General features: G+C 39.1%; 2 protein-coding genes and 1 pseudogene across 2 annotated transcripts in view; all 3 read right to left on the minus strand.

Moving 5' to 3' along the window:
- The window catches only part of LOC140953597 (epoxide hydrolase 4-like), an 85,837-nt gene that overhangs the window by 21,996 nt on the left and 36,341 nt on the right, over positions 1-27,500 (minus strand). The window lies entirely within an intron of this gene.
- LOC140921733 (uncharacterized) lies at positions 4,059-9,642 on the minus strand. Its single transcript, XM_073371741.1, has 3 exons — positions 6,433-9,642; positions 5,948-5,996; positions 4,059-4,231 (listed from the first exon to the last, which is right to left on the minus strand). Exons 1-3 carry the CDS (start codon positions 9,640-9,642, stop codon positions 4,059-4,061), a joined length of 3,432 nt encoding a protein of 1,143 aa, XP_073227842.1.
- The window catches only part of LOC140922062 (uncharacterized), a 9,958-nt pseudogene continuing 2,554 nt past the window's right edge, over positions 20,097-27,500 (minus strand).

Here is a 27,500-nt window from a genome sequence, read left to right on the forward strand (position 1 = left end):
TAGATACATAAATAGAAAGTAAAGGTGATGTTACACGGGACGATTCGCAACGACGATTTTTAGCGCAACACAGCGTAGGAATGTTAGAACAATGTTGCAACCATTCAAAATAATGTCGCAACAATGTTGTAATGCTGTGTTGCGCTAAAAATCGTTGTTGCGAATCGTTCCGTGTAACATCGCCTTAACTATGGTGGGATCGAGAAAATTACATTTGTTCAAAAGTGACTAAGATGGGGTCTATTATTGGCCACCGCCGTTTATTCCGATTCAACTGACCGCCACTGGGTATCCGAGGATAGTCTCCAGTTAGATATGTAAAAATAATGTTCCTCAATTAGTAGTTTCGTGCTAAATATATTGAAACTCAAATAAAGTGCATTGCATTTTTTTTCTTGCTGACCATGAGAGTTATGAACGCACTTTCTAAAAACTAGACCCTCGAGGCTCTAACTTAAACCAAAACAGGAACTCTGATGTTGGTTACAAACATAGTCAGCTATAACCCAGAAACGTGCTCACTTCAAGGACTGACACTCAAATTTAATAAATGATACTATTATGTTACAAAAAAAACCCTTATAAGATAATAAAATTCCAAAACCTGTCTATACCATTACGGATTAACCTTGATATACAAACCTAATGATAACGAGACTCTTGCTAGGCACGAGTGAATCTTCAAGTGCAAACATAAAATCACCTAAGCAAATAGTAAATACCAGATGACAAAAATCTTCATAACAACCTAGAAAATTCTTCACAACATTGTAGTGGACAGTCCCTTGCGGACCTATTAGACCTTATGTTGAAAATGGTGTGGTCTTCAGTTTACAATAAGAAATTATTTACTGATAAATCTATTGAGCAAATGCAATTTTAAATGAACAACTTCAAAAAGACATACTAACAAAAACTGAAAGCTTAAGAACATTTACAAGGGGGTCTAGAAAATTCAGGAAGTGGGGGGAGGGAGGATCTGCTGGTCACTTGCAAGCTATAATTCTTCAAGAAAAAATTGCAAAATTGCACAGAAAAATAGGAGGGCGCGATCTCCTCAGACCAACGCTAAATCAACCGATGCATTATTTACACGGAAACATTATCTTTTTGCATCATTTACGTGCTGTTAAAAATCCAGTTTGGCAATTCACAGGAAAGGTTTGACAATCTGACGTATCTAGCAATTTTCCATGTGAAAGGGAAATCTTTTTCTGTTTGTTTATCATTTCCCGGTAATTTCTAAAAAGCGGATTTTGCAAGTGCTACCTTAAAAATATTCTTACTAAATGATAGAAAGCAAGTCTTTGGCTGGTTATCTTTGAATACAGAAATGATCAGCATGCAGATCTAAGCTCTGTTATCTCAACGAAAGATAAAGATTCCCTTTGATTGCCTTCTGCTCTTACACAAGAGAGGACTCTTGAGCGAAAATTCGTACAGTAAAAGGCTACCAAAACTCTAATTTTCCTAATTACAAAAATGAATGTGAATATTTATTATTGACATCTACAAAGTCGACAACCACTTCCCGACTTCTTCTTTCTCTTCTTTGCGCCTTAACAAAAAAACAAAAAAGGCATCACATAGAAGCCAAAACTACCCAACATTTGTTGCCCTGGTATCTCATAACGCGGTTAGCACTGCTGAGGGCGTAATGATCTATTAAGGGGCAAGCGAAGCACTTGCCTTATTTATATTTTTATATTATAAGGATTTAAAGAAAGAAAAGAAAGAGAATAGGTTTAAGCAAGAGATCATAATTGTCTTTATAATGTTGGTTTAAGGGAGTTTATTATTGTGTCTTTAATTTTGAAGCAGGTGCTAGGGAAAAGTGTTTAATCTGTAATTTAAAAAAATGCGCGCACTTATATGTTACAAAATTTGGACAGTTTGATGCCAAATCTGGCTTTGACGTCACCAGGGCACGCTCAATGATTTAGAAAATTGAGGCTTTACTTAGAAACGTACATTTTGGCACATAACAATTAGTATTACGGTGATCCTTATTAAATGATGATGATGATGATTATGATAATGATGATGACGATGACGATGACGATGAGAGCATCAATGAAGTACTGTGGTGAATTGTAACCTTACAAAGGAAGCAGTGACATACTTCCATATAGAGCATCCAAGTGAACAATTCAAGACCACATTACACAAGCAGTGATGATGATGATAATAATAATAATAATAATAATAATATTTAATACTTATAATGCTCATTTTAACATAGGTATACGATCAAATGGCCATACACAAAAATGAGACATTTAAAACAAAGTTACACTACCTCCTGCATCAACAATTGAGCATTAAAAACGAGCGAGCGATAAAAAGAAGGAAATAAGAGTAGAAAATAAAATAACCTCTGATAACTTAAACAAAGTCGCCGTACGCTTCTCTACAATAGGAGGTCTTAAGGAGTTTCTTAAACTTATCGAAGTCCTGTAAGACGCTCCATATCTGCAGTAAATGATTAGGGGCCATTATAAGGTAGTATCCTTTATAACAGACGTTACTTAACTTTAATATTTCCCGCCTCTCGTTTGACTAATATAACTAAAGCCGTTACACATGATGGTGACGCAGGGATAAAAGCAAGCAGGAAGAAAGTAGCGGAGAGGCTTAAAAACAGAACTGAAGAAGCACAGTAGAGGCAGAAAAAAATCGACAGACAAGGTGATGCAACTGGAGCACAGAAGCCTGCGTATAGCTAACCACTCCCTTTCAACAAATTTGGGAGCTTACCGTAAATGATCGATTGCGGCGCTTATTTCATTTTTTCCAGTTATAGGTGCGGCGCTTTTACGAGAGCGGCACTTATTTCAACCACGGGTAAATCACTGAGGGGAATATAGAGAAAATTAAGTAACGCGCGTACTAGGTATGCCCAATTTAATATAAAATATGTACACCTCAAACTGTTATATGAACCCGGTTTTAAGAGTTTCCCTACATTAAAACTTTAGAAATCACAAGTTGGTCGAGGTCTTATTTCTCTGATGATATGGTTTTGATATCTAACAAAACAGGGCGTTGATTTGTTAATACCCAAGTTAGCGCCGCGGTGCAGAATTCGAGAGCGGCGCTTAAGGTGGCTGAACACAGTTTTGCGGGCGGTCAGCGGTAATTCGCGTAACGGCGCGTGTTTTAATTAGACAAACGAACATGGCGGGAAAAAAGCAATGGTACAGAGAAGACAATTTCTCAAGATCTACTCATTAAAATTTTGTGATATTTGGCAGAATATTTTCTTTTATCGTTCTTTCAATAGTAAGAACTTTAAAATGGAAGTTGAACAGACGAAATTGTGACACATTTAATAATTACAGGACAGTCATATTATTGATTATCTGAAAACCCGTCTGTTAAAATTTGGTCAAATACGTTTCAAATGGTAATGATTAATTATAGTAAGCTGTGTGCAAGTTAATAGTAAAATCTAATGAGCGAATTTTATGTAAACTGAGCAAAAGTAAAATTTTAAGGATGTATTCAATCGTTCATGTTGCCATAGAAACTACGAAAACGTCACATTTTACCTGTCAGTCAAAATCTTTCATCAGTATCTTTTTCACTTACCAAGTTTCAGCTTGTGAGCTGCAACCTTTCTCTTGCCATGAATTGGCAAATGACATTTACTCATAAACTGCCAAAACTGTGTTCAGCCACCTTAAATTATTTTCGGTAAAGGTGCGGCGCTTATTCCAGTAGCGGCGCTTAATCGATTATTTAAGGTAAGCAAAGGCGTTTTTGAGCGAGGCACATAAACCGGAAGTGAACTTTTTGCCCGAGTTCTTGGGCAGTGGTTGAGCCCAAATTTTAAGGCAGATCGTCTCTATAAGAGTAAAGAAATTTAGCAATAGAAATTTGTTATAATCATCAATGCATATTGAAAGGGAAAAAGCGTCACTTTCGGTTGACGTGCGTTGCTCAAAAACGTCTTTGCTTAAGCTTCTTAATGTTTGAGGGAGAGGGTGGCTAAAAAAACAGGCTACATCAAAGCAACAGTATCAAGCAGATAAAGACAGATACTGAAGATGAAAAGGTCAAAATATCTCACCATCCAACAATGCAAAGCTGTCAGATTCGTGATCCTCTGCCTGTGAACTCAGGTAACCATCTCCCTCAGATGACACATCACTATCAGCATCTGAACTTTTCTTAGCCATCTGCTGTTTTTTTTGTTCAGCATTGTGTTTGACTCTCTTAGCTCTTTTGTCTGTGAAAGAAAAGAGTAATAAATATTAAGCTTATAATGCGCAGGATACGAGGAAAGTCAAACGTTGACCATAACATATCCTTTTTATGCGACCTAAAATAGGTGCGGCCAAATTACCCATTTGACCCACCGGCAAATGGCTGTTGCCCACGGGGAACCGGTTTTTTGGTGACCGATTTTCCCAGGGTGAAATTCAGTGCCTCTGGGAAATTTCCATGGATACATCAATCCGAACAAAAGAATTACCCATTACAGTTCCCGAAGAAAGTTCTATTGGTTAATAAGAACCTAAGGCGGCTCATCCAATCACGAGAGATTGAAACGTACCAAAAAGTAGAAAACACGTGTTGTTTACGTGCTGAGTCCGTCTTGGCGCCAAACTGGACTGCGAAACCTCAGCAGGATTTTGAGCGCTTCTGTGAATGTTTTTCTGTATTTTACAATTTCACATAAATTTAAAAGCACCTCAAAACACTCGTAAGTTCTCTTTACATGTCTTCAAGGATTATTTCCTTATAAAGTCGTTGCAAACACTTTTGTAAACCCGTAGTTTTGACTTCTGAGCGAGAATTTGTCTGTGGGAAACGCTTGCCTCCAGGAATCGATTCCCCACAAATGTCACAAAGGAAAAGGAGTAATTCAAGGCAAATTATACTCACAGGTCCATTGATAGGTTTAATGGCTTGGAATCACTCTCAAAGGTTCAAACTCAACAGGTCACAGCTCGCGCGATCTCACGACTGGTTTACAGGGTCAACAACAACAACAACTCTCGACTCAACTTAAAATCACAAGCACTTATCGTTTATACTGAACATTGCATGCAAATGGCCTACGGGTAAATTTCCGGTCCTTGACACATATCATTCACGGCTATTTAACAAAATCACTTATCGAACTAATTTGATCCATCACGTGGGTTTTCTGTCATCAACTCAAGTCTGCACAATCACGCAATCACAAATACTAGCCTCAGTCTCCGACATGTCTTTCTTTAAAAAAATGAAGTCAACGTCCTCCTTTTTAGTCTCAGAATTTAAGACTGAATCTCTCTTTATAAGTTTAATTAATATGGAGCGGGTATTATTAATACGATTATGTAAGCCTTCAATGTTTACAACAACATTTTCCTCAAAACTGGGTTCACGTTTTTTCTTCGCATTAGGCAATTTATCACTGTGTAACCGCAACTTTGACGGTGATCAATTACCCAGTGTGAACCCAACCCAAGCTATTTCCCCAATGAGAGCTTTGGGGGAAACGTCTAGTGTAACCGCACCTAATGTATTGTATCTGGGATCGGTGAAGCCCCTTGTTCTATCTTTTCCAAAAAATCTCAGGTAGGAAATCCGAACGGGTAAAAAATGTTTAGGTAGATAAATAGTTTTCTACTGGGTTTGCCTGGGCTGGAAGCCTCCTTGATACCATAAGACGCAAACAATGTTTGGATCTTGAGGTTAGCGAAATTGAAAATGACTTTAATAAATCGCGGTGTTGAACTCCATCTGTAGTTTATCTACGTTATTGCAGGCGTTTCACACAAATATTTTTGAAGAATCTGAAGAATAGGCCTTTGTCGCCGCAAGTCCAAAGACTGCAAGATTGTGCAACGATTAAACCTTATCGGATTTTTTCTAAAGAAACGCGCTCTTGATTAAAATCATTAAAAGTTAGCAGGAGGAGACATTTTTAACTTAACAATGATTTTTGCTTTACCGTCCTTACTACTGCCTATATCATCATCCTCATCGTCATCAACTCCTTTCTTGGGTTGTGATAAATGCTTTCAGCTTCATGAGTAATCTGCAAGGACTAACAATTTTTTTTTCATTAGATGAAACTTGAAGATACGGAAGGCAGGAATAGAGCGTAAACGGAAACTGTTACAGTCAAACCTGAATTAAGAGATGTCTTACCAAAGTCCCAAACATCGATTCCATGATTAATATATGTAAAACTTTATGGAGTTTATCAGTTTAAAATCGTTGACAAAGATTATATGACTTTCATATATTGCACCAGCGGAAGAAAAAATGCAAAGACGATCTTCGTAGTTTAAAATACAACTTATGCTGTTGTGAAAACAAAAAACCCTGCAAAATTCAGCCTTTTAAATTTCAACACAACACCTACGCGATAACCTTTAAGACTGCGTAAAATCTATCTAGAAGAAATATAATTTCCATAATAAAGTTTTTTACCTCTATTAGCAGTCCTTTATGTGCCTCCTTGGGTGTTTTGTTGAGCCAGTGCTTGTCTGCTTTAATCGCCAGAGCACGTTGCTGATACTCCTTGGCTTGCTCGAAGTCACCTAAATCCTGGTAAATCAAAGCTAAGTTATTATAGCTTCTTGCAACATTAAGATGTTCCGGGCCGAGCTTGTCCAGTTTAATGTCCAGAGCGCGTTGCTGATACTCCTTGGCTTGCTCAAAGTCACCTAAATCCTTGGAAATCAAAGCTAAGTTACTGCAGCTAGTTGCAACATAAACATGTTCCGGGCCGAGCTTGTTCACTTGGATGTCTAGAGCACGTTGCTGATACTCCTTGGCTTGCTCAAAGTCACCTAAATCCTTGTAAATCAAAGCTAAGTCATTATAGCTTGTTGCAACATTGACATGTTCCAGGCCGAGCTTGTCCACTTTGATGTCCAGAGCACGTTGCTGATACTCCTTAGCTTGCCCAAAGTCACCTAAATCGTGGTAAATCGAAGCTAAGTTACGGTAGTTTGTTGCAACACTAACATGTTCCGGGCCGAGCTTGTCCAGTTTAATGTCCAAAGCACGTTGCTGATACTCCTTGGCTTGTTCAAAGTCACCTAAATCCTTGTAAATCAAAGCTAAGTTATTATAGCTTCTTGCGACATTAATATGTTCCGGGCCGAACTTGTCCAGTTCAATGTCCAGAGCACGTTGCTGATACTCCTTGGCTTGCTCAAAGTCACCTAAATCCTTGTAAATCAAAGCTAAGTTATTATAGCCTTTTGCAACATTAATATGTTTCGGCCCGAGCTTGTCCAGTTCAATGTCCAGAGCACGTTGCTGATACTCCTTGGCTTGCTCAAAGTCACCTAAATCCAGGTAAATCGAAGCTAAGTTATTATAGCTTGTTGCAACATTAACATGTTCCGGGCCGAGCTTGTCCACTTGGACGTCCAGAGCACGTTGCTGATGCTCCTTGGCTTGCTCAAAGTCACCTAAATCCAGGTAAATCAAAGCTAAGTCATTATAGCTTGTTGCAACATTAACATGTTCCGGGCCAAGCTTGTCCACTTGGATGTCCAGAACACGTTGCTGATACTCCTTGGCTTGCTTAAAGTCACCTAAATCCTGGTAAATTGAAGCTAAGTGATGATAGCTTGTGGCAACATTAACATGTTCCGGGCCGAGCTCTTGAAGCTTAAAAGTGAGTGAATATTGAAAATATTTTTTTGCTTCTTCGAATTCACAGTGCATTTGACAAATATTTCCAAGGTTTTCGCATTTTTTAGAAATCGTTTTATCATGAACTTGACAGAAATCATCTCGCAAAAACACTTTGTCAGTTACTGTAGTTAAAGCTTTCAAATGTGGAGCGATGTGTCTGGTGTTTAGTCGCTCATTTTCTGGTGGAGTTGCGACGATAAATTCGTTAAATGATGTAATGACCCCACTAACGACCTCATCGGTTTGGCTTTCTGCATACTCTTTTGCTACAGTTTTTATAGCATCATGCACAACCTGGTGAACTCGAATAAAACAGCCACCCTCGTCTGCTTGGAACAGCAGAAGTGAGCTTCTTTTTAATCTCATGCGAATTAATTCTTTGTCCGCTTCATCAAACTCTTCATGTGCGTTCATGATGTAACTAACTGCTATGTCCATGTTTAATGGCCGTGGAGCGCAGAGGGCAAGAAAAGTGAAAAGGTGTTTTTGAACTTCGTCGGATCTCATCAGTGTTTCGATGGCTAACGTTATTGCTTTGGTCATTGAATCTGGATAAATTGGATTGGTGTCGACAAGTGTATTTTCTGTTTTCTGTCTTTTGCCTTTTTCTAAGATCTTCAGGTATTCCTTCCACCCAAAATGCGTCGATACTTTGTCCTGCCGAATCTCTTTAACGAAGACGGCAGCGCCTGCTAAAACAAGAGGTTGATAGTCCAGTCTTTGTGCTACTGTTCCTAATAGCTCGCTATCTGGGATACCAGAAAGCTTAGACAATAATGAACGGGCATCATCGGGCTCCATACCTTGGCTTACCGAAATGTGATTAACGAAAGAGCTTTTTGTGGGAATTGACGTTGTGTCCTGCGTCGTGATGAGCAAATGGCCTCTTTCCCAAGCCTTTGAATTAAACTGTGGTAAATGGACATGCACAGATGACATGGTAGTGACATTGTCAACCACCAGTAGCCACGACTTGTAACAGGTAATTTTTACAGCGACAAGCATCTTAAGACTAGTGATCTTTTCGTCCACGGTCAATTCCTTTGAACTGAGGGTTTTCAAAACTGAATAGTCTGGGCACTTTAAATGGCGAGCAAATGAGGCATAGGACTCCAGAAGTGAATCTCCACTGGCAGCATTTAAGGTCATTACAAATGAAGACCCACCTGGCATTTCTTTGAGGTCGTCAAAGAATCTCTCAGCTACGAGGCCAGCTAGCTGTGATTTGCCGCTTCCAGGATTCCCTGAGATGTAAAGATAACTCAACCTGTTGTCACTGGACTCATTTAGTTCCCTCAGCTGTTGGACCATTTTGGCTACTTCACTTTCACGACCACCGATTTCATGCGAAGGTTTAGGAGGGAGAACACAAAATGAGGGTGCTTCATTTTGGAGCTGATCTTCAAGGACCTGGCGCTGACTCTCTTTTTCTTGAACTTCTTGTTTCAGATTATCAACTTCTTTGAGGACCTTTGTTAAATCTTTTGTTGGAAAGCTTTTCTGATATTTTAGGTTTTTAATTTTTACAGTGGGAAGACTAAGCGCTTGAAACACAACATCAATTTTGCTAATAGCATTCTGAAAATCTATCTCAGAGAGACTACCTTGTGGCATGTGAGCGAATTCTTCATTCCTGAAATTTCGTAGATCATCTACATTTTTTCTGTCAATTGCGCTAAGACCTGGCCCGACGCAATCAGAGAAAAGGATAGCGTAAAACAGCATTGTACAATCCCACTCCCCACTGTTTCCGTTTTTCATAGTGTCCAAAAGACGAGCGTTTCTCTTATGATTTCGAGGCGACTCTCCGTTATAAAAGTCCATTCCATTACGAGGTTCGTCTTTCCATTCTCCTTTTGTTGATTTGTACAGTTTGTCCCATTCTTGTTTAAATATTTGTCTCAGACCCTCCGCTAGTATATCAGTAGTTAGATAACAAATTCTATAATAGTTTAGCTGTTCATCGGTATATTCTTTTGAAGAAGCCATACTTGATGAACTTCTGATGCTTTAATCTGCAATTAGTGACAACATACCCGGGGTTAATACCCTTTATAAGCTATATAGGTGTGTACCACAAACGGTATGCCTTTTGAGCCGTTTTGGTGAAACCGGGTATAGATATTTTGCCTGTCATAGTCTCAAAACGGGTATAGAAGGGTTTATACACGTATTTTTGCCTAAACAGTTATTCAGTGTCAGATACTACTAAACGATGATAAAAAAGGCTTAAAATAGTTTCACTTCACTTGAACGAGATGATGGGTTCCCAAACCGAGTATAGCGTCTAGAGCAAGTTCTGACAATGGGTATGCATCAAGAGAGGATAAAGGGGACAGAGAAGGCATCTCCTATACACACCCTATTCCATAGGTGACCACCTTTCACCCAGGAGCCCATCATTTGATGGGCTCCTGTTCCACCTTATTTTACCGCCAGTCCTTTATTTGTAGCCTGCAGAACAGTCGCGGAGGGGGGAGGGGAGAGGGGGGGCTCGAGAATTTGTCACAAAGCGGACGTGGAGCGCGAGACGCCTGCGATGGGCGAAACTAAAGCACTTTCTCGCGCGCCGTTCCCGCCTCGCGTATATCTTCGCTCGCCACAAAAACGAGTAAAAGGGCTACTTTACATTCTCTTTTAATTAAATAGGATTTACTCCACGCTAGAAATATTTTAACAAAATTAAGGGCGAACACTTGTAGGACATAACTATGCAAAACAGTCTGTCATGCTTCATCTGCACAGACTCACGACGATGATAAAAGAGTCTCCTTCCCGCAAACGAACATTCAGAACAAAAAGTTTATGGCTTTTCGTTTCTTGTTGAGAAGTTTTACATAGATCTAAAGAGATTTAAAGTCAATAAGTAGCTTCGAGTCCACCTGATCACTTAATCTAAGTGTGGAATAGTTCTTTTATACCGGTAGCTCTACGTTGGTAACTGTTGCCGCAGGTCAAACTTTGCTTACATTGTATTTTGCTTCCAGACCGTTCCAAAACCAGAGTTTACTTGGCCGCCTCGAAATGATGGACCGAAACAGTCAAAACTAGTCACAAAAGGGCTATTATTCCTAACTATTTGCTGCGAAAGTCTCCGTTCGACAATCTTTTGAAGAGTCTCATAGTTTAAATAACCGACGTGGAAGCTTTCCGCATCATTTAATCCTATTGCATGCATGTACCAACTTATACAAATTAACGGTTTTTTGATCTGCTGCATATTGCATTTTCTTACCGTTTCGAACTGCTGACTCAGGCAGCAAATATCGAAGATACCTAGACTTTATAAGGTATCATTGAGCTTCCGCTGGAATGACGAAGGGAAAACAGGCTGTCAAAAAGAAAGCGGAATGTTTTAAGGCGTGACGACTGTTTTTACTTTCATCATTATTCCTTTCAAATATGCATTACTGACCAAGCGTGAGGTCAATATGACTGGATATATGGCCAAATTTCTTTTTTTGCATTTTGTTAGACATTCTAAAAGTCCTTTTTTTTTCCTGGTTGGTTAGTTGGTTGGTTTTTCTCCTGGTTGGTTAGACTGACTTCTTCTTTTGCTCGGTCGCTGCGCGACCTTACGCATTGAAGCTCGCTTCGCTCACTTTTAAGAACTTATGAAAGGTCAAATTGTAGCAAGTCTAGCATTTTGTTTACCGATACGATGTCGGGGCCAATGAAAAAAAGAACGACGCCAATATAAACCACTTGTACATCTTCCATAATACACCTTATTTGCTCCCCCAAATTGAAAGTACTGGTTATGCAAGTGACGAATCCAGCTATCTTGACCGAACAAGCTTGGTCAATAAAGTAATTATTTTATTGCCAAATTATTCACAACGGTTTTTCTTGCTGTTGTTTAGTACTTTACGAGTAGGCAGGCCACCGAGACACTGATTTATCTCATTTTCTCGCTTACCCTTTCCAGCGTCCTTTGCGTCAACGCTAAACGTTCCCATGGTCTTTTGCTCGCAACCCCACGAGCAACTAACTGTTAAAGCAACTGACGAAGGAAATCATTTTAGATTTCCGAAACCGGCATTGCTTTTTAAAACAATTCTTAAATTAACCGCCGCCTGGTTGGCTCAGTTTGAAGAGCGCCGGTCTGCTGAGCGGCAGGTCACGGGTTCGCACCCCGGCCGGACTAACACTCAGGGTCTTTAAATAACTGAGAAGAAAGTGTTGCCTCTGTAATGACATCTGCAAACGGTTAGACTTTCTAGTCTTCTCGGATAACGACGAAAAACCGTAGGTCCCGTCTCACAGCAATTACACTTATCTGGTTCTTGCGGGACGTTAAAGAACCCACACCACTGTTCGAAAATGGAAGGGAACGCAGACCCCGGTGTTGTGGTCAACCTTCACACATCACATCATTCACATCATGGGTTGGGTGGGTACAGTAAGCTCACAAATGGACTGAGAACGGCTGCCAGTGGCGCCTTTGTATGCTGACGTCCGAACTTACTGTTCACATTTAAAATTTATTGTAATAGGGCACGTCTGTTGTCCTCTCATACACGACTCTTCATTCTTTCATTTATTCATTCATGGTCCACCGCGGGATACTATCGGCTGCACTTGCGTTTTCCGTTCTCCAAACACACTTGAGACGCCTTGGAATGAGGCAGTTTTTCTAATTATATCGAGTACTGACATCTTTAAGACTAACAGAAATCTACTAAGCATAAGGCTAGGTGTGTAGATAAGATACCCGCATGCACGGTATGAGATCAAATAGCGCGCTCATATCACGATGCCTCGAACATTTCGGATGGTGGGCCTGTGGCACGACTTAAAGATAGATCTCTCCCCCATTCCTGTGAAGGAAGTTACCAACTTGTGCCTTGAATAGACCTTTTTAGCTTGGATGTTTTGTTTATAGATCAGGCTTTTCAGAAATTATGCACACATATACACGTGGATGCACGCGAATGCGCGCGCGAACAGTCAAAGGGAAGGTCTGGAGTGAGGATGAAAACGGAGAGAGAGACTGGAGAGAGACACACGCCCCATGGGCGTGTGAAGCCCACGTGCTTAGCATGAAAATATCGATCATGCCAGCGCTTCGCACCTTGCAAAATCGATTTGAGAAAAGTACGACTGTTTTGCAGTCTAAGAGGTATATTGACAAAATACAGTGATTTGTATGAAATTTTATCCTAAGCTCGTTTCATTGGAATGGAACTATGGAATGCAGAAGGGTTTATGAACTGTTCAGAGTCGCCTACTTACCGAGTATAGCCTGGGGATGAGTATAAAATACACTTAGGGAGTGGGGGACGGTTAAATCCAACGCCTACCCCGTCGGTACATTTTAAAACCAAGATGGTCGCCCGTAACGGTAGGTGCTCGGTCTCGACAATCTTACGGGAGAATAGGGTACTGTGAACAGTCTAAAAGGTCTATTGGTAGCAGATCCTCTTCAGTCGTGATCTGTACCAGGATAAGATCAGGAACTTGTACACCCAAACCCTGCTTTATGGACATCCGCTTAATAAGGAAACCTCGTTATTACGGACAGTTTGGCTGGAGCAAGATATACCAAGCGAATAACAAGCCTCGAGTTACGTCACAAAGAACACAACAATGATCCCCAGCCCTTACACAATAACACAATAGAACGAAACAATAGTGCATATATTGACTTACTATATCGAGCATCACCCGACAGTTTGCTTTGTCCCTTGCGAAAGAAAGCCCTCACATTTTCTCTAAATTCAACCCGCTTAATACGGACACCTTGTTACTTCGGACACTATCTATGGCGTCCTTAGTGTCGTTATTAGCGGGGTTTGACTGTACTGGCTCGATATATCATTAGATCCCATCCATCGTAGTCCCTTCGGGCACCTCATGAAATTCACACAACCTAATTTTCCTCGTTATGTATTTGGGTTAAGCACTGCCTTTACTGATTATTGTTAAGCATTGCTTTTACTGATTAGGGTTAAGCACCGTTTCGAACGGCTGGTTAGGTTCTTTTTTTGGGTTGGGGTTGATGCTCTATGTACTTAAATTATTTCTTCTCCAGCGTGGTATACTAGGTTTTCTAGGTCGTGGGATCAAGTCTTCCCTTCTTCGTATCCGGCAGTTTTTTTTCTTTCAAATTGAAGAGACTTATACTTTCATGAACATTTCCAACTTGAAATATCATCCAAGTGTAATATGAAAACAGAAAAAAGTTCAACCTTGTGTAAATTTCGTAAGGGGAGAAAGGGGCTACGGCCGATGGGATTTAAACAAAAGTAAAGTACATTCGCCACCAATTCGCCAATTTCCTTCCTTTTTCTTTTTGGTCACGTGGCATGTCACGTAACCATAATTAAACGTTAAGGCATAAGAAGACCTCAAGATTTACTTTTGGGAAAAAATTCACTTCGTTCTAGGTCTTTTAGCGAGAGATACCGCCAATCATTCATACGCTCGGAAAACACCATTGACCCAGGCCTTAAACCCCTTGAGAACTTTGCATCCTTTTCAGCTGCTGTAAATGCTGGTTTTCAGTGTCACGCCATTCAAAATAGATCAAAATAAAAATCAAAACCGTTCAATAGATAAAGTCCAGAATCTTGGAAATGAAAGGAGGTAAATATGCAAAGACCCTCGCCAAGATTCAGGTTAGAGGAATATTTCGTATACGAGGTACCGTAAAATTCCGAAAATAAGCCCCTTCATGTATAAGCCCCTCCAAATGTAAGCCCCCCAAAATCGTAACGCAAAAAACCCTCCGTTAAATCGCCCCTCCGAATATGAGCCCCCCCGAGGGGCTTGTACTTGGAATTTGCCCTCGAATACAAAGTAAAACAAAGCAAAAATGGTACATTTCCTTGCCACTACAAGCTAGCCCAACTGATTTTGAAACGCAAATTTCCCTCCGTACATAAGCCCCCCCGAATATAGGCCCCTCCAAAAATAAGCCCCTCAAAAAGGGCCTTTGAAAAATATAAGCCCCGGGGCTTATTTTCGGAATCAGTTACGGTATCTGAAGAAATGTTTTACTCAAATTTAGAGAGATTTGTATGGAGACGCCATGCTGGTGCTGACCTGGATGAGCTCCAACATGGCGGACGAAAACCAACAGAAACATCTGTTACCGAGTTTTGCTACAAAAGCGTGAATTTATTCTTCGAGAAACTCACAAACATTAAAGTAATACTTTTTATAACACATGAACTGTTTAGATAACAAAATTCCCTGAAATAAGTCATTTTTTTAACCTACAAGCTCTCTTGGCTGTCATGTAAATGCCGCGTCACGCAAAAGCTTAGAAATGGGCCGTTTCACAGACTCAAATGACAGATTTCTCTATCTTTTTTATATACTTCAACCAGTGAAATCCCTACCCTTTCATATACCTGAAGCCTGAGCTGAAGATAAGCAGTACCCCCCCCCCCCCCACCTCAGATGCACAATGTATTTTTAAAAGACGTTTTACAGAGGATGTTTTAACATTCTTCACCTACGTGCTTCTGATCGGTGTATGTTGTAAACGTTTTCAACGTAATTCATGTAATTCAGACCTCACATCTGTCTATTAATTACAATTCAGTACAATTGGACACGCATGGAGTGTATGGATATCAGGGATATTATTGTAACGATAGATATTCCAGTGCGTTCTGAGTTCAGAAGAGTGTATGAATATACATCGATTTAAAAGAGCAATTAATAATCAGACCTATAGCTTTAACCCATAAGAACCGATCGTATCATTTTTTTTTAGGATCTCTAAAGTAATTTGAAATGACTTTGCTTGTTTTGCTTTTGACGCGGGTCAAATCGTGTTTTTTCCCTTTCTGGGAACTGTTGGAGTACTGATGTAGCTCATTCCCTGCCAAAACACGTTTCATTTAACTTTAAGGGAAACACATATAAACAGCAATACGTTTGCGCTAATATCGTCTGGATTGTAGGTTGAACATCTGATCGATTGTTAAAGTTATAACTGCTTCTATTGTCGACTGCTTTTAGATGGGGCCAGATAAAAAGACATTCACTTGAATTCTGACCGTGCCGAAATTTCCAAATATGATAGCCTATATGACTGATGTTTTTGCAAATCATGTGGAAAATTAACTTAAACATTTCTAATGCAACATTACTTTCGCTATGCATCATCAAGGGTCCTTCAATTTTACACGACCGCTTGCGTAGCTTGTGGCTCACACTCAAAGCCTTCATGTAACGTGTATGCGACAGTTAGTGCTTTGATGTTCACCACATCCTTGCGTTCAACATAATAGAGTTTCCCTTTACATCTTTAACCGTTGCTGATGGCCAAACATTTATACTTGATTGTTTGCACACTACTAAGCACCGTCACAAAAGGGAAGTCGGACACTTTCAAGGTTAAACACCCAATTCTACATTTCTTGTACCCTAGAGTAAGTCAAGAAGCCTTGGACTGGCCGTTGCATTAAATGAATTGTAGTACTATAATATAAATTGAAATTACTGAAAACAGACTTGTTTCAACTTTATTTACTTACCTATTGTAGCTTTAGTCAGGCACCAGGAAGGCAGCACGACTTTAAAGAGGTTTCGCTTGAATTACGAAGGGAAAACTATTAAAACGAAAGCAGGAAGTTTGAACATTCCTTGGCGTGGCGTCTGGTTTTATTTTTATTAGCGATTACAGCACATATTTGTTCACGCAATTCCACAGGTCAGGAAATATACCCGGAAATCCCAAATCCCTATTATTATTATGATTATCATTACTATTGCTATTATTATTATTATTATTATTATTATTATTATTATTATTATTATTATTATTATTATTATTATTATTGTTATTAACTGCGCGACTTGGAAGCAGAGATGCAAAGGATGGTCTGTAATGATGTGGAAGTAGAGCCGGTCCTTCAGGAGGTCACCGGGGAGACATTAAGTCATGGCGCTAACAAAGCCCCTGATGCCCGTTTGGATATTCATGCTCGAGGTTTTTGGGAGAGACAGAGATCTACATTCTTCGACGTTCAGGTGTGTCACCCCAATGCAGACTCTTACAGAGACTTGACTCCTAAGCAAATCTACAAGAAGCATGAGAACGAGAAGAAGAGGCGGTATGCGGAAAGAGCGATGGAGATCGAACAGGGAACTTTCACTCCCCTATAGTTTTCACGACAACAGGTGGAATGGCGGATGAGTGTGCTAAGTACCACAGTAGACTTGGGGAGCTGATCGCAAATAAGAAGGAAGAAAGTTACTAAAGCGCAATTTCCTGGATAAGATCCAGAAGACGACAGCTAGACTATGTTGACTCAGACCTACAGATCGAAAATATTAGAGCCTGCCCGAATTGATAAATTGATTGATTCTTTTTTTTAAAGAACGTTTTTTAAAGAATTAGGAATTTAGGAATACGAGATTTTATTCTTTTTAACTTCTTTCTATTTAATATCAAAGATGGATGATTCTAAATTTAAAACTCTGGACCGGCTGCGAGAGTTATTGATCGTATCTGAGCCGCGAGGAATTTATCTGGGAAATCGCTATTGACACACTGATTGTATATATTTATGATTTATGTAATTCTTAATGTTATCTAGTGCTTAATTATTATTATTATTATTATTATTATTATTATTATTATTATTATTATTATTATTATTATTATTATTATTATTATCTCTTCTGTCACAGTCTTTGCTGGTGTTCTTTTTGTGCCTCAGCCGGGCGCAAACCATACACCTGGAGCATCAGTCACTCAAGTCAATCATTGTGTTCATACACTAAGCACCTTCCTGAGGATTCACACAGATCCCAGATCTTTTGAATCTCTGTCACAGTAGCTCTCCCTGATACTTTCTTGATGTTTTGTACCACCCCCTTCTTTACTGTACCAAGCGCACCAACAAACACGGAGATCACTTCGGTTTTCATCTGACACATTCTCTGTACAGTAAAAACCCACGAGTAAGAACCTAAGATTTAAGAACCTGTTAGGCTAAAATTTGCAATTTAGACCCCCTCTATATAATAACCTCTTTAGCCTAAAATTTGGAGAAAGGTTCTTATTTTCAAAAACCATTTAAAAATATTTATTAACATGATTAATTGCAGTTGCAAAAGGCAAGTTAGTACATATATAAATGTTGTTTGATTGATCGAGGTCATTGAGAAAATGTTTATAATATTGCGTTTTACAGCACAATCATGTATATAAAGTTGTTTTGACTCAAGAAATTAAAATTCATGTGAGAATAGATCTCTATTATGGTCTTGTTAAAATAATTATAAGCGATATTAGGTATGCAAATTTAAGGGCGCTGATCACTAAAATCTTCTTAGCAACGACATAATTTTTTGCAAGAAATTAGGAACCTATTAAGAACCTAGATAGCCTAAATTTATGTTAACCACCATTTATGTAAGAACCTGTTTAGGCTAACCCTGGAAAATGTAGGTTCTTATTCGTGGGTTTTTACTGTATTTATAGTTCTTTGTACTTGGTTTTCTTATTCTTATTCTTATTATGTTATTATATATTATTAAGTACTGGAGAAAACTGGACGTTTTTCCAGTCGAAATTAAGCCTTTGGTTAATGATATCTCTTTTCACATCTGAACTGTATGGGTTGGCAAGTTTAAGAAGCATACTTGAGATTTTCCTAGTCCATAGTACTGTTCTTGAAGGGTACTTTTAACTGGGATGTTCTTGGCCAGTTTTTCACCCATTGAGCAGAAATGCTGATTCATTTTATCGCCCAGATTGCTATCTCTTTTTTTTCCTTACCGGTAAATAATTAGCCCCTACAAGAAACACAGGAAAAGATAACAGATTCCCATTATTGGATATTTTAGGGTATTTAAAGAATACCCATAAAAATCCCAAATTTGGCAAAGTGACACAAGTCCCAACCAGGGAATTCCCAACCAAGTTCCCTGATTGGGACTTGTCTCACTCTTCCAAATTTGGGATTTTTGTGGGTATTCTTTAAATACCCTAAAATATCCAATAATGGGAATCTGTTATCTTAGCCTGTGTTTCTTGTGGGGGCTAATTATTTACCGGTACTGAAAAAAAAGAGATAGCAATGGGAATCGGTTATTTTTTCCTGTGAAAACTCACTAATCAGTGTTGTCTTAGATCAAGTTTGACTTAACGTTAGTCGTGGGACAGTGACAAAAGAAAATGCCAAAGAGTGGTGCGTGCTGCACGTTCAAGGGTTTTTTTTGCGTCTTAGATTCAGTGTAGATTTGCTGCTATTTCATTTTCTCGCTTTCTTCTTCACTGTCGTGTTTGCTTGAGCTCGCTTGTAGCGTTACCTCGCAATTCTTCATTTGCGGCCATTTCGTTGAAAACCAACAATTGGATGGAAAACGTGCAAATGTTAAGTGTGCCGTTTCAGCCTGTCCGGATTCCTGTGACCTAAATTTCTCTAGTAATCGGTTCCTGGTATAGAGTGTTCACACTTACGTGGCCAGCATCTATGCAACTTCATTGGAACAAAACAAAGCGTTTACATAAGAAAAGAGTTCAACTCACACGGAATTGGCTAGGGAAGACAACATGGCCGTCGTTTCATTGTCCTGGAACATTAATATGGACTCCATGAAGTCAATTAATTAACAATTAATGAATGAGGCTGAGTATCTTATGAAGAATTATGGAGATCGAGGAGGGTGTTATCCGTCGAGGCCGTAGGCCGAGGCCGATAACACCGTCCGAGATCTCCATAATTCTTCATGTGATACGAAAGCCGAATTCAATAATTGTTTTATTATTCATTCAAAATAATTCCTCGTCTCCAGGTCTTCTCGGTTAACGGTGCATTAACCTGCAAGAACCCTGCATTTTTGACGTCATTTCCTCGTTAAACACAAAATTCTTCCAAATTTGGTCATCAGTAACTTGTTGTGGTGAATTATGCGTGTGCTTTAAGCCAATCAGAATCGGAGAAATATTTCAAATGAATAATAAAAACACCGTCTTTATTATTTTATTGTTGACTCACAATCGTACCCCCTGACGTCAAAATGCAACCGGACGAGGACGATTATGATGACGAGATTTGACTTAAAGTTTTCTTTCTGTTTGTTGTTGTTGTTGTTAGTTTGTTAGTTTGTTTGCTTTTTTGCATATTGTAAAACATAAAATAGACAACACAGAAGCTTCTATTCCCATGTTTTTTACCAAAAAAGATGGCGCGGTTATTTTTACAGAAAAAAAGTTAAGCGCTCTCCTGGCCACTTCTAACATTTGATAACTTACAAGTTCCCGTCACTACGAAACCCGTAAATGACGACGGCTGTCACATTTTCCCGCCAAACCCACCTCAGCTTACGCGTGCACTACTTTAGCTGGTATTAAGCAAATCTCGTCATCGTAATCGTTCCCGTCTTAAAATCTAAAGATCTCTATCAATATTCTTGCAGACGGCACAAATTAAACTGTGGTAAAAAATCAAGTTCCCACGAGCAAAACTCCATAATCCAGTTATTTCATACTTTAATATTTGGCTAGCCTACGAAAAAATATAATACAGCCGTCTCGCCTCGCTCCTCGACGCTAGGAACGTTTCACTGAGGCTACCTTTTGCTGGCTCGTTGATATAAAAGTGCTCAATCAGTACACGAAATGTAGGCACAATTCTCCATTGTTTTTAAATAATTTGCTTGATTGATACGTTTTACTCTTCGACAAACTTAAAAACCCTTAGTGTGTGAGTCTAATTTAGATTTAACTTAACCTGGGCCTCTCTTTTTCGCTAGATCGCATATTTTCCTTTCTCAGAGGGCAAACAAAAGCCTGAAAAGGGCACTTTACAAACTACAATCTATATCACGCTTAACCTGACCAATTTTTTACTTATAACGGTAAAAATTATAGTACAGTAAAAGGCTACCGTAACACTAATTTTCCTAATTACAAAAATGAACGTGAATATTGATTATTGACATCTACAAAGTGGACAGCAACTTTCAGACTTCTTCTTTCTCTTCTTGGCACCTTTACAACAGCAAAAAAGGCATCATATAGAAGCCAAAACTACCCAATATTTGTTGCCCTTGTATCTCATAACGCGGTTAGCACCGCTCGAGGGCGTAATGATCTATTAAGGGGCAAGGGAGGCACTTGCCTTATTTATATTTTCAACTCTAAGGAATTAAAGAAAGAAGAGAAAGAGTCTAGATTTAAGCAAGAGATCATAATGTCTTTATAATGTTAGTTTTAAGGGAGTTCATTATAGTGTCTTGAATTTTGAAACAGGTGCTAGGGAAAAGTCTTTAAGCTGAAACTTAAAAAAATGCGCGTACTTATATCTGACAAGATTTGGACAGTTTGATGCCAAATCTGGCTGTGACGTCACCAGGGCACGCTCAATGTCAAGTAACCCAATTTAAAAAATTGAGGTTTTACTCAGAAACGTACATTTTGGCTCGTAACATTTATCTTTACCGTGGTCCTTATGAAATGATTATGATAATACTGATGATGATGATGATGATGCTCAGGATAGCGATGATGATGATGATGATGATGATGATGATGATGATAATGATCAGAGCATCAAAGAAGTACTGTGGTGAATTGTAACCTTGCAAAGAAAGCAGTGACATACTCCCATATAGAGCATACATTTAAGTGAACAATCCGAAATCACATTACTCAAGTAATAATAATAACAAAAATAATAATAATAATTAATACTTCTACAGCGCATTTTAACATAGTGATCTGATGGAATGTGCATACACAAAAATGAGACTCACATAGCCTATATTATGCTACCACCTCTAATAACTGAAACTATTGAGCGCTTAGCACTGAAAAGTATAAGCGCTATATAAATATTTTATTATTTTATTATATTATTATTATTATTGACACTTTCAATTGCTACATCAATAATTTAGCATTACTAAAAACGAGCAAAAGATAAAGAAAAAAAGGAAATAAAAGTTGAAAGTGAAAGAACCTCTGATAACTCAACCTAGTCGCTGTACGCTTTTCTACAACTTATCGACATTCTTCCCTTTCGTAATGTAGTCCGGTAAGACGTTCCATATCTTTGGAGAAGCTACAGTAAATGATTAGGCGCCCATTATAAGATATTATTATTCATTCAAAATATTTCCCCAATTCTGATTGGCTAAAAGCACATACATAATTCATCATAACCAGTTGCTGATGACCAAATTTGGAAGAATTTTGTGTTTAACGAGGAAATGACGTCAAAAATGCAGCTTTCTGCAGGTTAATACACCGTTAACCGAGAAGACCTGGGGACGAGATTGAGTTGTTTTCGATGTGAAAAATATATGAGAATATTTGCGGAGCTGGACGAACCTAACCGTAAACTATCGAAGGTAAACTTAACATCGATGCAGGAAAGCTTGTTTTAGCCATGTTTTTAAACTAGGAATTATTTTGAATGAATAAAAAAACAATTATTGAATTCGGCTTTCGTATCATATGAAGAATTATGGAGATCTCGGAAGGTGTTATCCGCCTCGGCCTACGGCCTCGACAGATAACACCCTCCTCGATCTCCATAACTCTTTATAAGATACTCAGCCTCATTCATTAATTGTTAAGTATCCTTTATAGCAGATGTTACTTAACTTTAATATTTCCCGCTTCTCATTTGGCTAATTTAACTTAAGCTGTTACACATGATGGTGACGCAGGGATAAAAAAGTTAACGGGAAGAAGAGAAGAGAATAAAGCAATGGGAAGAAAAAAGAAGAAGGCAAAAAGAGAACTGAAGAAGCACAGTAGAGGCAGAAAAAACGACAGGCAAGGTGATGCAACTGGGGCACAGTAGCCTGTGTATAGCTAACCACTCCCTTTAAACAAATTAGAGAGCTTAAGCAAAGGCGTTTTTGAGCGACGCATATCAACCAGAAGTGAACTTTTTGCCGTTCATGGGCAGTGATTGTGCCCAAATTTTCGCGCAGATCGTATCTATCAGAAGAAAGAAACTTAGCAATACAAATTTGTTATAAGCATCAAGGCATATTAAAAGGGATAAGGCCTTACTTCCGGTTGACGTGTGTTGCTCAAAAACGTCTTTGCTTAAGCTCCCTAATGTTTGAGGGGGAGGGGGTGGCTAAAAACAGGCTAGATCACAGCAACAGCAGCAGACAAAAACAGATATTGGGGATCAAAGGATCAAAATATCTCACCATCCAAAGATGCAAAGCTGTCAGATCTATGATCCTCTTCCTGTGAATCCAGGCAACCATCTCCCTCAGATGACACATGACTATCAGCATCTGAACCTTTCTTAGCCATATGCCGTTTTTTTTGTTCAGCATTGTGTTTGTCTCTCTTAGCTCTTTTGTCTGTGAAAGGAACGAGTAATTAATTAAAGCTCATAATGAACAAAATGCGAGGAAAGTCAAACGTTGACACCAGATGATGATGATTTGCTACAGCAGTGCTAGATGCTTGGATATCAACAACGATACTTCATATCTTATAAGTTTTATGAAGCTGCCATGATTTCTAACCTTGTAAGAGCAATGCTGACGTTCTCTTCATTTCATCCCGGTCCTCGTCGCCCTCATGCGCGTGCTCGTCCGCGTTCTCGTTCGCGTCCTCATCCTCCTCGTCGTCGTCGTCACCCTCTTGCTCGTGCTCGTCGTCGTTCGAGTCCTCGTCCTCATACTCGCTGTCGTCGTCGTCGTCGTCGTCGTCGTCGTCGCCACCCTCTTGCTCGTGCTCGTCCTCATTCTCGGCCTCGTCCCCGTCCCAGGTCTCCTTTTCTTTATCTCGTTCCCACAAGTCTTTTAGCCCACGTCCTTCTTGTGGTAATTCATCCTCATCTTCCCTTGATGTCTCTTCTGCATTAAGGTCATCTTCAAGTTTCAAAGTTGTTACATCTTCTGCTATGCGAAAAGATCGAGAAAACCGTTTCAGCATTACGATAGCGCTATTGTTGTTGTCGTATAATTTAAGATGGAAAATAAATGCTTTATGTTACCTCTTTTCTTTTATTTAAAGAGTAAGGCCAGGAATTTGTCTTATGTCCTCGACAGGACAACAAGATAGATAAAAACAAGGAACGAAGTGTCAGCTGCAATGAATTTTCTCCATACATGGAATTAAATCTTTAAGGACATTCTTTCATGAAAAAGAAATAATGAGCCAGATAATACAATATAGGTCTTTATGATGAAGATAATAATAAAAAAAATAATGACGATGATGTTGTTGTTGAGGATGATGATAATGATCAGAGCATCAAAGAGGTACTGTGGTGAATTTTTAACCTTGCAAAGAAAGCAGTGACATACTCCCATCAGAGCATACAAGTGAACAATTCAAGACCATATTACACAGTCAAGTAATAGTAATAGTAAAAATATTTGATACCTCTATAGCACATTTCAACATAGGTATATGATCAAATGCGCATACACAAAAATGAAAGCTATATAGAACAAAAGTCCTACTACCTACTGTATTGACTGAAATTATTTACACTTTCAATTGCTAATACATCAATAATTTAGCATTCCCAAAAACGAGCAAGGAAGAAAATAAGGAAAGAAGAGTAGAAAATAAAAGAACCTCGCTGTGCGCTTCTCGAAAATAGTAGTACTAACAAGTTTCTTAAACTTATCGAAATTCTTCCTTTCCTAATACAGTCCAGTAAGACGTTCCAGGGAAGCAGCTTTTTGTGTGACCGATTTTCCCAAGGTGAAATTCAGTGCCTCGGGGGGAAATTTCCATGGATACATCAATCCGAACAAAAGAATTACCCATGACGGTTCCCGAAGTAAGTTCTATTGGTTAATAAGAACCTAAGGCGGCTCAACCAATCACGAGAGATTGAAACATACCAAAAAGTAGAAATCACCTGTTGTTCACGTGCTGAGTCCGTTTTGGCGCCAAAATGGACTGCGAAACCTCAGCAGGATTTTGAGCGCTTCTGTGAATGTTTTTCTGTATTTTACAATTTCACGTAAATTCAAAAGCAACTCAAAACACTCGTCAGTTTTCTTTACATGTGTTCAAGAATTATTTCCTTGTGAAGTCGCTGCAAACACTTTTGTAAACCAGTACTTTTGACTTTTGAGCGAGAATTTGTCTTTCTTTTAAAAAAAAACTGAAGTCAACGCCGTCCTTTTCAGTCTCAAAATTTAAGACTGAATCTCTCTTTCTAAGTTTAATTAATGTGGAGCGGGTGTTATTAATACGATTATGTGAGATTCAATGTTTACAACAACATTTACCTCAAAACTGCCCGGTTCACGTTTTTTCTTCCCTTTGGGCAATTTATAACTGTATAACCGCAACCATGACAGTGATCAATTACCCAGTGTGACCCCAACCCAAGCTATTTCCCCAATCGGAGCTTCGGGGGAAAAGTCTAGTGTGACCGCACCTAATGTATTGTATCTGGGATCAGTGGAACCCCTAATTCGCTTTGAACTCGTTTATTTAACGTAACTGGGTTTGCCTGGGCTGCAAGCCTCCTTGACGCCATATGAGGCAAACAATGTTTGGATCTTGAGGTTAGCAAAATTGAAAATGGCTTTAATAAATCGCGGTGTTAAACTCCATTCGTAGTTTGTCTGAATAAGCAGCCCCAAATCGGAAATTGTGTTTGCCTGAAAATTTCTTTTTGGATGTGGCTGACTTTTGACTACGCCACTTTTCTTTGAGACAATCATCCAAACGTGGATTTTGCCCTTCTTTACTAAAACTAAAAACACAATCCCAATAGATTTAGTGATAGATTAAATCGAAATCCGCATTTATAGATTCACAATTAATGAGTTTGTTTGGACATTACACCTGTCGAGCATTCTAAGTTCTTGCAGGCGTTTCACACAAATAGTTTTGGAACGCTGAAGAATCCATCTCCGGGTTTTTACTCACGTCCCCTTTGTCACGTCAAGTCCAAAGACTGTGAGATTGGTCTAGCGTTAGATAACATCGAGTGAAGCCAGATTGGACACCTTATGAATTTTACACAACGCATTATTTCCATAATGGAACGAGACTGAAATGTAGAATGAGGCTAGAATAGCTAAAGAAACCAAAACTACAGAGCTCCAGTTATGGAGAGAACACAGTAGAGAGTTAAGCACTGATCAGCAGTGATTAAGGTTAAGCACTAGCTGAACTGAAAACGGTTAGCTTTCAAATATTGTAATGGGGTACGGCATATATAAGAACATGTATATTTTAAAAATTACTGGATTTGGCAGCTAGTCCTCGATGGTGTAGTGGATATGGATGTAGGCTATAAAGCAAGTGACCCGGGTTCAAAGCATAACAATGGAGTTTTTCTATTTCACTTTTATATTAAAGAGTGAAGTTGGACTTAAGTTGTTCTTCATGTAATTTTACTGAAAGAAACAATCTGACTTCAGCCAATGTTACCTAATGCTAACCGTGAGATTGTGCAACGACTAAACCTTATCGGATTTTTTCTAAAGGAACGCGCCCTTGATTAAAATCATTAAAAGTTAGCAGGAGGAGACATTTTTAACTTAACAATGATTTTTGCTTTACCGTCCTTACTACTGCCTTTATCATTATCCTTATCGTCATCATCTTCTTTCTTGGATTGTGATGAATGCCTTTCAGCTTCATGAGTAATCTGCAAGGACTAACAGGTTTTTTTCATTAAAAGAAACTTGAAGATACGGAACGCAGAAATCATCCCGAGAGAGCGTAAACAGAAACTGTTACAGTCAATCCTAAATTAAGAGATCTCTTATTAACGTCCCGAACATCGATTCCACGATTAATATATGTAAAACGTTATGGAGTTTATCAAATTAAAATCATTTATAAAGTTTATATGAATTTCATATATTGAAACTGCGGGAAAAAAATGCAAAGACGAACCTCGCAGCTTAAGACGCAACTTACGCTGCTGTGAAAAAAAAAAACCTGAAAACTTCAGCCTTTGAAATTTTGACACAACACCAACGCGATAAACCTTAAAGACTGCGTAAAATCTATCTGAAAGGAAATATAATTTCATTATAAAGTTTTTTTGCGTCTGCATGTTAGCAGTCCTTCATGTACCTTATTTGGTGTTTTTTTGAGCCAGTGCTTGTCTGCTCTAATGGCTAGAGCACGTTGCTGATGCTCCTTGGCTTGCTCAAAGTCACCTAAATCCTGGTAAATCGAAGCTAAGTTACTGTAGCTTGTTGCAACTTTAACATGTTCCGGACCGAGCTTGTCCAGTCCAATGTCCAGGGCACGTTGCTCATACTCCTTGGCTTGCTCAAAGTCACCTAAATCCTGGTAAATCGTAGCTAAGTTATGATAGCTTGTTGCAACATTAACATGTTCCGGGCCGAGCTTTTCCAGTTTAATGTCCAGAGCACGTTGCTGATACTCCTTGGCTTGCTCAAAGTCACCTAAATCCTGGTAAATCGATGCTAAGTTATTATAGCTTTCTGCAACATTAACATGTTCCGGGCCGAGCTTTTCCAGGTCAATGTCCAGAGCACGTTGCTGATACTCCTTGGCTTGCTCAAAGTCACCTAAATGCCGGTAAATCAAAGCTAGGTTATTATAGCTTCTTGCAACATTAACATGTTCCGGGCCGAGCTTTTCCAGTTCAATGTCCAGAGCACGTTGCTGATACTCCTTGGCTTGCTCAAAGTCACCTAAATCGTCGTAAATCAAAGCTAAGTTATTGTAGTTTGTTGCAACATAAACATGTTCCGAGCCAAGCTTGTCCCGTTCAATGTCCAGAGCACGTTGCTGATACTCCTTGGCTTGCTCAAAGTCACCTAACTCCTTGTAAATCAAAGCTAAGTTATTATAGCTTCTTGCAACATTAACATGTTCCGGGCCGAGCTTTTCCAGTTCAATGTCCAGAGCACGTTGCTGATACTCCTTGGCTTGCTCAAAGTCA

The sequence above is a fragment of the Porites lutea genome, chromosome 12 (genome assembly GCF_958299795.1).
Source record: "Porites lutea chromosome 12, jaPorLute2.1, whole genome shotgun sequence".
NCBI classification, from domain to species: Eukaryota; Metazoa; Cnidaria; class Anthozoa; order Scleractinia; family Poritidae; genus Porites; species Porites lutea.